The sequence below is a fragment of the Coregonus lavaretus genome (genome assembly GCF_964263955.1).
Source record: "Coregonus lavaretus genome assembly, chromosome: 37".
In the NCBI taxonomy this organism is placed as follows: domain Eukaryota; kingdom Metazoa; phylum Chordata; class Actinopteri; order Salmoniformes; family Salmonidae; genus Coregonus; species Coregonus lavaretus.
Genome location: NC_140024.1, coordinates 32,733,274 through 32,743,276, shown reverse-complemented (window position 1 = coordinate 32,743,276; position 10,003 = coordinate 32,733,274). Strand labels below are relative to the sequence as shown.

The window sequence follows — 10,003 nt, the reverse complement described above, 5'->3', positions numbered from 1 at the left end:
TAGTGTCGTCTGACCTGGTAGGAATACTTCTGAAATGCATCTTTCCTTCCTCCTTGCAATGAATGTATCTCTCTCTCTCTCTCTCTCTCTCTCTCTCTCTCTCTCTCTCTCTCTCTCTCTCTCTCTCTCTCTCTCTCTCTCTCTCTCTCTCTCTCTCTCTCTCTCTCTCTCTCTCTCTCCTGTTTGTGGAAAGAGCTGTTGTAACACTGTAAGGGGCCTCTGTACTCACCCTTTCCATTTTGAGGTGTGTGTGTGTGTCTGGCTGACCCACTCCCTCCCACCATCCCCTTGTCTCTGATTGTGACTTGATTGACATCTCTCCTCCTCCTCTATTCCCCATCGGAGGGCCCTCATTGTCAACGAGCCTTTTAGCACCTTTGTCCCTAACGCAACCCCCCCGGGCCCCCTTCAGACTCCCCCTACCCAGTGGTGCCAGATGAGCCCCCTGGTCTGTGACAAAAGGGTCCGTGCGTGTGGTGCGTGTGGCGTGTGTGTCGAGTCTTAGACAGTTCCCAACTCCATCAAGGACCCTGACCGCCTCCTCTTGCCCCTGCAGAAACCCCCATGTAAAATGTTGAGTGTAGTATTCTGACTGTGTGTTTGGGGGGGGGGGGGTGAAAGGTGCGGCGGGGGCTGTTAAGGGTGTAAAGAGGTGGAAGGGTTCAGCACTCCTGTGGTGCCCCAGAAGAGAGAGATAACTGAGATTTAAGTCCCATCCTTCACGCAGCATCACCACTGGGACCTGTGCGAGTGACAGGATTTTAAAAGGACTCCAATCTCCTCCACTTGTTTACACATTAGCAAGATGGAAGGTTTTCTCAGCGTCTCAGACATTTCTGTGTCAACACTTTAACACTGGGGCCGTTCTTATCACATTTGACCCCTAGGGCCTCACAGTGAACATAGCAAGGCTTCTTACTCAGGAAGACTACACAAAGTGAAATAGGAGAAATTAGAAAATTCTGAATTTGGGGGAGTGGGCTGTGTTTACCAGTTGACCGTAACCATGCAAACATCTCTTTTCATCTTTATACAATGCTAACTTCTTATTCATAATTCTAATTCATAAAAGCCTAATGGCAGCTTGTTCTTACTGTCTCTGTCATAGAAGGTAAACCATTCCAGGCTTGTCAGCTCATCATATTGCTGCCCGGAGAATATTCCCTGAATCTCATTTTCCTCATCATGACAAGAAAGTCACTGTTTAATAACTCCAAGCATACAAGTCAGTGTAGCCAGCTCCCTTTCAGCACAGGCTCTTGGGAGATGTGGTATTTAGCCATCTCTACGGGTGCCGTTTGGCCTATGTAACGCATCCCTCTTTTAAGTTGAATGACTTGAGTAAAGGATCATCTTATATGGAATCCATCTCACACACACACACACACACACACACACTCTTAGTGGAAATACTGGAGTAAAATATCACCTCAAGGAGCCCTCCTCATACACACACACACACCTCCCTTGTCTGCCAGTCAGTTTCCTTGTGGGAGCTGGCGATTAGCATGCAAATCTGCAAAGACCTAGTTATTCTTCTGACCTTTCAACCTTTCTCTCTGTCTGTCTTCCTCTCTCTCTTTACCTCCCCACCCCTCTCTCACACACATGGCATTACACACACACACTCATCCGCTGCGTCGCGTTCCTCCAACAATGTCTAATGAGGTGATGACCAGCCACTTGTTATAATTGCTTCCGACTCCGTTTAATTTTCCGAGCTTATTAATCATATGTAGAAGTTATTTAAAATTGCATAAATTAATCTTCGATTAAAAAGCCTATCAAAGAACTCCAAACAATTAAAGAGTAACGTAGAATTTCCCCTGGGATTTGTGGCAGTTTTATTTGAACGGCGCATTCAGGTGATTATCCCACTTTGATGCGCTGAGACTGTGATTAATGTAGTGGTACTTTTAAATGACTTTTCTCCCTCCATCCTCCATGCACTCGTTGGAAAGGTAACGCTGTAGCACCTTAAATGACCTAACTAAAGAGTATTTATTCGATTTGACTCTTAATAACGTCCTCCCGGTTTCCGCCTTAATTCTGGTGGCAGGTGTTTTAATTAATGGCGGGTTGCGTGGCCCTGCCGTGCACGTGTGTGTGGAGATTTGTCTGGCCTTGAAAAAACATGGTGTGTGTGTGCTAATTTCAGCCTGGATGTGACACCATCTCAACTGGGATTCCAATAATAACTCTGACCGAGTTAGTGGGTTTTCTCTGCGTCTGTCTTTTAAACTGGGCGTGCGTCTGTCTATGAGGTATTAAAAGGCAGAAGCCAAGCCCCCCCCTTCATTCAGGTCAGATTCCATCAGACGTGGCCAGTCTGTTAGGGTTAGGGTCCAGAGCAGAGGTGGAGAGAGAGTAGGAGCTGGATATTAAAGACATCACTCTGGGCCCCTTCTCCCCCTCCCTTCACTCTCTCTCTCTCTCTCTCTCTCTCTCTCTCTCTCTCTCTCTCTCTCTCTCTCTCTCTCTCTCTCTCTCTCTCTCCATCTCTCTCTCTCTCTGTATAGGCACAGCAATGATTGATGAGATGGGTACCCAGAACACTGGGGGTGTCCAGGAGCGTCCACTCCAGCTCTCTCTCTCACACACACACACACACTGATATGAGAGTAATTAACCTCAGTCTATCTTAGCCCCAGCTGCCCATTAGAAGGACACCAGGATTGATGGGGCTGCCCAAGTCCCTCAGACTCACTGGACCCTGGACTGGAGCAGCCCTGTCTGGACTGGATCTGAGCGGAACGGACCAATCAGACTGGACTGCCAGTTATGCGTCTAACTTACGTGTCTACGGGTCTTAGCGGTCTAACTTGGGATAAACTTGCAGAACAATGCCTTTTAAAACGTAAAATATCGATGACAGAATCCAAACATATTGCATTTTTATTTATACAAACTACACTTCCATTACTGTATATAAAACCTCAACACCATCAAGTCCTTGTTCCAATGTTACCCTCTGTAATCTATCCTCCATACATTTTCTATTGGGCAAAATTCATTGTCCCCCACACAAGGTCCCTGGTCCTTAGATCCCCTGTGTTTGGCCAGATTGGACTCCTATTAACACTGTGCTGTGTTTGTTAGTGCCTGTTAGTGAAGCTCCTGTGTCAGGGAAACCAGGGGTGACAAGTCCATTTAAAGAGCGGTGGCTTTGGTCGTTTATCTAATTGTCCCCCTACTCGACACACACAATAAATTTAGCGGTCAGTCACCGTTGGCCCGTCTCCGTGACAACCCTCACCACTTTCACCCTTGACCCTTGTATGAACCAGCGGAGGTCAGCGCTGACACGTGGCTCTCCAGATGAGGTTGTATCAGTGCACGGTGCTCTTGTCACTGGTGTGTCACACGTCATGTGACCTCTGTGTCACTATCTCCACAGTGCTAGTTTGACACTATATGGTTAGGATTATATGCATTCGGTGTTTGTATGGTTTGAGCGTTGGTTGATTGATTATGGGAAGCCTTGTGCTGGAGTCTTGGTGTAGCAGTTGTTGTTATGACTGAATGTGTCACCCTGACCCTCTACTCGGTGGCCCCTCAGGGTTGCGTGCTTAGTCCCCTCCTGTACTCCCTGTTCACCCACCAATGTGTGGCCAAGCACGACTCCCAACACCATCATTAAGTTTGCTGACGACACGATGTTGATAGACCTGATCACCGACAACGATGAGAGCGCCTATAGAGAGGAGGTCAGAGACCTGGCCGTGTGGTGCCAGGATAACAACCTCTCCCTCAACATCAGCAAGACAAAGGAGCTGATCGTGGACTACAGGAAATGGAGGGCCGGGCACACCCCCATGCGGGTCGAGAGCTGCATGTTCCTCGGTGTCCACATCACTAAGGATCATGGTCCACACACACCAACACAGTCGTGAAGAGGGCACAACAACGCCTCTTCCCCCTCAGGAGGCTGAAAATATTTTACATGGGCCCTCAGATCCTCAAAAAGTTATACAGCTGCACCATTGAGAGCATCTTGACTGGCTGCATCACCGCTTGGTATGGCATCTGCTTGGCATCCGACCACAAGGCGCTACAGAGGGTAGTGCGTATGGCCCAGTACATCACTGGGATCGAGCTCCCTGCCATCCAGGACCTCTATACCCGGCGGTGTCAGAGGAAGGCCATAAAAATTGTAAAATACTCTAGCCGCTCCTAGTTGTTAAGTATGTATACTGAACAAAAAATATAAACGCAACATGCAACAATTTCTAAGATTTTACTGAGTTACAGTTCATATAAAGAAATCAGTCAATTGAAATAAATTAATTAGATCCTAATCTATGGATTTCATATGACTGGGAATACAGATATGCATCACAGATACCTTTAACAAAAGGTAGGGGCGTGGATCAGAAAACCAGTCAGTATCTGGTGTGACCACCATTTGCCTCATGCAGCGCGGCACATCTCCTTCGCATAGAGTTGATCAGGCTGTTGATTGCGGCCTGTGGAATGTTGTCTCACTACTCTTCAATGGCTGTGCGAAGTTGCTGGATATTGGCGGGAACTGGAGAACACGCTGTCGTACACGTCGATCCAGGGCATCCCAAACATGCTCAATGGGTGTCGTATCTGGTGAGTATGTAGGCCATGGAAGAACCTGGACATTTTCAGCTTCCAGGAAATGTGTACAGATCCTTGCGACATGGGGCTGTGCATTATCATGCTGAAACATGAGGCGATTGCGGCAGATGAATGGCACGACAATGGGCCTCAGGATCTCGTCACGGTATCTCTGTGCATTCAAATTGCCATCGATAAAATGCAATTGTGTTCGTTGTCCGTAGCTTATTCCTGCCCATACCATAATCCCACCATGGGGCACTCTGTTCACAACGTTGACATCAGCAAACCGCTTGCCGACACGATGCAATACACGTGGTCTGCGGTTGTGAGGCCGGTAGGACATTTTTTACATTTTAGTCATTTAGCAAACGCTCTTATCCAGAGCGACTTACAGTTAGTGAGTGCATACATTTATTTATTTATTTTTATACTGCCCCCCCCCCCCCCCCGTGGGAAACGAACCCACAACCCTGGCGTTGCAAGCGCCATGCTCTACCAACTGAGCTCCACGGGACTTACTGCCAAATTCTCTAAAACGACAGAGGCGGCTTATAGTGGAGAAATTAACATTCAATTCTCTGGCAACAGCTCCGGTGGACACTCCCGCTTGCCAATTCTGACTGTCCTTGAAAATAATTTAAACAAAAATGCTAGAGGAGATCAGAACTGATCTCCTTTCTAAGATAAAAAAAAAAGTGATTATTTTTAGTCTAGTGTGGTTTTATTGACCAAGGTGGTAATTTTTCCAGATGTTCTGAGAGAGAGAGGCCACAACCAATGGAACAGCCGATGTACAGTATACTCCAATCACTGGATCCATACCCGGGACACTATTAATCTCTCTCCATCTCTCTTCCTTCTCTGTCTGCAGGACCATGCCTTCATCCTGCTGTACGACGATGGCAACGCGGAGGTGGTGTCCATGTGGGTGTGTCGCTGCCTAGAGGAGAGGAGGGCTCAGGGACGGATGTGACCCCGTAACCACAGGAGACCACAGAGGGGTCAGGGGTCAGGGGTATCATGTAGGGCCCGGGATGATACCAGTATCGCTATACTCGTTAATATCGTGGCAAAGAAACGAAACACAAAAGCGGATTTTACTTCTTTAGGAAAACAGCCCTAATGTCGGAAACAAACATCATTATGTTGTCATCCAGAGTCACATTTATTTATTTTCCAAGCTATAGCACACAATATTTTACTTACAGCAGGTTTTTAAAGGACCAAAGAGGTCGGTCTGCTTTGTATTTTCATTTTTGCCATGGAAACAATATTGCGATACTGGTATCGTCCCGGCCCTAGTATCATGCCCCCAATCTCTCTGGACTTTGACCATTCGTGAACCCCAGGAGTGGACAGTAAATATCAAAGACACAGCTTCTAAAACGTATTGATGACGTCCATGGTGTTAAAAGGGCATCTGCACTTCCAAGTTCAGTAAGCCAAGAGGATACGGTGCTGTATCTTTACAACTGAACTTTCGAGGGTCGCAAGTGGAACTTTGTTATCTGGGCCCTTTAGCACTTTGACTGATGTCTTGATGTTGTATATCCTGGTGACTCTGTGTTGACGCGGCTTTATCAATGACTTTACAACGGAGTGGGACTTATTCCGTGCCTGTTTGCCTACTTAGTTATTTCTAACTCGGAGAAAGACTTGAGACAGAATGTTAGAGTAAGTGATCAACGGTGTGATGGGACTTGAAATCCCAAATGGCTTTACAATAACAAAGAAGTGCTATTTTCCAGGATGACCTGTTACGCTTTTATTGTTGGCAGCTTTCTAGTGAATGTCGAGGTGTGCCGGTGTGTACGGCAGTAACCCATGTGTGTGCCTAATGTTTTTCCAATTACGTTTCTTTGACATTACTTTACCTCATCGAGATAGACTATATATACAAAAGTATGTGGATACCCCTTCAAATTAGTGGATTCGGCTATTTCAGCCACACCCGTTGCAGACAGGTGTATAAAATCGAGCACGCAGCCATGCAATCTCCATAGACAAACATTGGCAGTAGAATGGCCTTACTGAAGAGCTCAGTGAATTTCAACATGGCGCCGTCATAGGATGCCACCTTTCCAACAAGTCAAATGTGTGCCCTGCTAGAGCTGCCCCAGTCAACTGTAAGTGCTGTTATTGTGAAGTGGAAACGTCTAGGAGCAACAACGGCTCAGCAGCGAAGTGGCAGGCCACACAAGTTCACAGAATGGGACTGCCAAGTGCTGAAGCGCGTAGTGTAAAAATCGTCTGTCCTCGGTTGCAACACTCACTACATATTTCCAAACTGCTTCTGGAAGCAACGTCAGCACAATAACTGTTATTCGGGAGTTTCATGAAATGGGTTTCCATGGCCGAGCAGCCGTACACAAGCCTAAGATCACCATGCGCAATGCCAAGCATCAGCTGGAGTGGTGTAAAGCTTGCCGCCATTGGACTCTGGAGCAGTGGAAACACGTTCTCTGGAGTGATGAATCACACTTCACAATCTGGCAGTCCAACGGACAAATCTGGGTTTGGCAGATGCCAGGAGAACGCCACCTGCCCCAATGCATAGTGCCAACTGTAAAGTTTGGTGGAGGAGGAATAATGGTCTGGGGCTGTTTTTCATGGTTTGGGCTATCCCCTTAGTTCCAGTGAAGGGAAATCTTAACGCTACAGCATACAATGACATTCCAACTTTGGGGAAGGCCCTTTCCTGTTTCAGCATGACAATGACCCTGTGCACAAACTGAGGTCCATACAGAAATGGTTTGTCGAGATCGGTGTGGAAGAACTTGACTGGCCTGCACAGAGCCCTGACCTCAACCCCATCGAACACCTTTAGGATGAATTGGAACGCCGACTGCGAGCCAGGCCTAATCGCCCAACATCAGTGCCCGACCTCACTAATGCTCTTGTGGCTGAACGGAAGCAAGTCCCCGCAGCAATGTTCCAACATCTAGTGGAAAGCCTTCCCAGAAGATTGGAGGCTGTTAAAGCAGCAAAGGGGGGGACCAACTCTATATTAATGCCCATGATTTTGGAATGAGATGTTCGACGAGCAGGTGTCCACATACTTTTGGTCATGTAGTGTATAATGGCCTCAGTAGTAGTATTGCTACAGGGCGACTATTTTACTCACAAATGCGCCTAAATATTTTGCTGTATGAAAATCACCCAGATAGTTGTTGCAATGATTGCTTCACTGAACCGCAGCCCCTGAACGCCATGGAGAAGACACTGAGCCCAGATTCATGACCGTCATGCTTGCACCATTACTACAAAGAAAACGGCTTGTTACCTCAAATATTTGTTCTTGTGCTCCTACATTTCTTTGTCTTCTCCTAAATTGTTCTACTTTTAGGTGCACATGTCCTCCTTGTTTTTTTTAAAGGTAAGCGTAGAGCCCTCCTAGTAGTAGTAGTAGGAGGAGGAGGAGGAGGAGGAGGATGATGATGATGATGATTACTTCTACTACTGCTGGGGGATCCCAACCTTTACCAGTCCACGTTGTGGGGACTTCAACCACTCAGTGCCATGGAGTTCTACTCTTCCATTCTTCCAAACCTGTAAATGATGCAACACAAACAAACTTCACAAGAACCAACAACTTTGAAAAAAATCTTATAGTATTTATGTTAATTTGGACCAGATTTTTGTTGATGATGCCATTAACCCACCACCTGTATAACCATACTCATATAATCCCTCAAATATACTCAGTTTATGCTACAAAACCAATTTGTGTCAGAGGTTTTAAAAATAGGTTATATTTGACTAAAAAATCTGTGATTGCATTGTTGTCCGAATAAATGGATGCAGTTCAATGCATGATTAATATAATTCACCAATACATTTGTTGGTAGTCCAAAAAAATTGCTATCAGGTTGTAAATCACAGCTGGCCTGGTACATTGTTTTTTGCCATCACCCAATTCGGGATGCGTTGTTTCTTTCAATGACTCAATATTTTGGACAAAAGCGGCTGGGAATGTCAATACAATGAAAGTAGCAAGGGCAATGATCACAAGTCAGTCATAATGTAGCTAATAGGCTAGCGTATCTATTTATGTAGCTATTTATTTAGCAAGCTAAAAACACAGAGCCTAACGTTAGCTAGCTAGCTTCTGGGAGGTGACAATGTCATGTTAATGTCATGTCATTGGAGGAGTGGGACCGACTTTTTCCCCTCATATAGTTTTTGGGTGGCTACAGCTAGAGATGCAGGTGTCATTTGGTTAGCTAGCAAGAAATGTGAATTGCTTTGCTAGATAGCTAGCCATGCTGAACTAGCTAGCTAGCTATGCTGACTGTTATCCAGTTAGCATATCTCTTGTGTTCGTAAATTCGTTCTGGCTATATACTCCGATTTCATAGCACTCGTCTGAGTGTGCCAGAGCACAGAACAACTGATGAATTTACAAACGTCCAACACCCGCTGAATATGACCGTGTCAGTAAACGTAGGCAAAAAAACGTAATACAATTGTTACCAGCAGCACAGTTAGTCACTAACGCGCAGTGCTGTTGCTACTGCCTGTAAACAAACATACAGTCCAGTTCAAAGTAAAAGATGGCAGGCCCATTTGGCAAATTGCTTATTTGCATAAAGGCCTACTGTAGCTCTGTTTGGCCATGGCGCACCGGTCTGCGTGGACTCCGGTCCAGGACGAGACAGGTGTTTTCATTAGGTTTTATTTACTGCAGTGTCTATTCATTGTCCAAACACACAGCCACTTTCCCACTATATTGTTATAGAATTTTCACAAATGCCTTACTATATGTCATTCCCAAACATTCTATGAATTTATGAAAACGTGAAAATGACCATATCTAAGTGCTCGCTTGTCAGAAAATGTAAAAATAAAAAAATAAGGTGTAATTCTTCCTGGGGGTGTAGATGAGCAGATTTTAATAAGATTTAATGTTGCTAAAATGCTGTCAGTTCCACTTGAATGCCTGGGTTGCTTGGTGCAGACAGTATTGCATTTTCTTTATGAATATTTCAATAGAGAAACCTGGACCAGTTGCGTGTGCGTGTGTATGTGTTAGGGGATTATATTTAAAGAGAAATCAGTTAAAGGAGTCATTCACAGTTCAGCTCAGTCAGCTTTTACTGTAAAAATGTGCTTCACTTTGTTTCTGTCTGTAATCAACACATTCTCCAAATGATTTCCAGCAATGAGAGGTTTGGCAGCCCTCTGCAGTGCTTTAATAGATGGTTCTGTATCAAGCGTCAGAGTAGGTGTGCTGATCTAGGATCCGTTTTGCCTTTTAGATCCCAATGGTAAGATTACATGGACGGGGGGGGGGGACCTGATCCTAGATCAGAACTCTTACTCTAAGATGCTTGACACATACGGACCCAGATTCAAAAATACTCCAAAAAATCTTTCTGGTATGCAGAGATTCTGTTAGCCGCTGTAGTGACAACCT

General features: G+C 45.6%; 1 protein-coding gene across 1 annotated transcript in view; it reads left to right on the top strand.

Annotated features, from left to right (window-relative positions):
* Positions 1–9,442, top strand: part of map2k5 (mitogen-activated protein kinase kinase 5) — an 83,133-nt gene extending 73,691 nt beyond the window's left edge. Inside the window, exon 22 of the mRNA XM_084154203.1 lies at positions 5,459–9,442. Coding sequence (XP_084010329.1) covers positions 5,459–5,560 — 102 coding nt within the window. The 3' untranslated portion in view covers positions 5,561–9,442. The remainder of the gene's footprint in view (positions 1–5,458) is intronic.
* Positions 9,443–10,003: the final 561 nt, after the last annotated feature.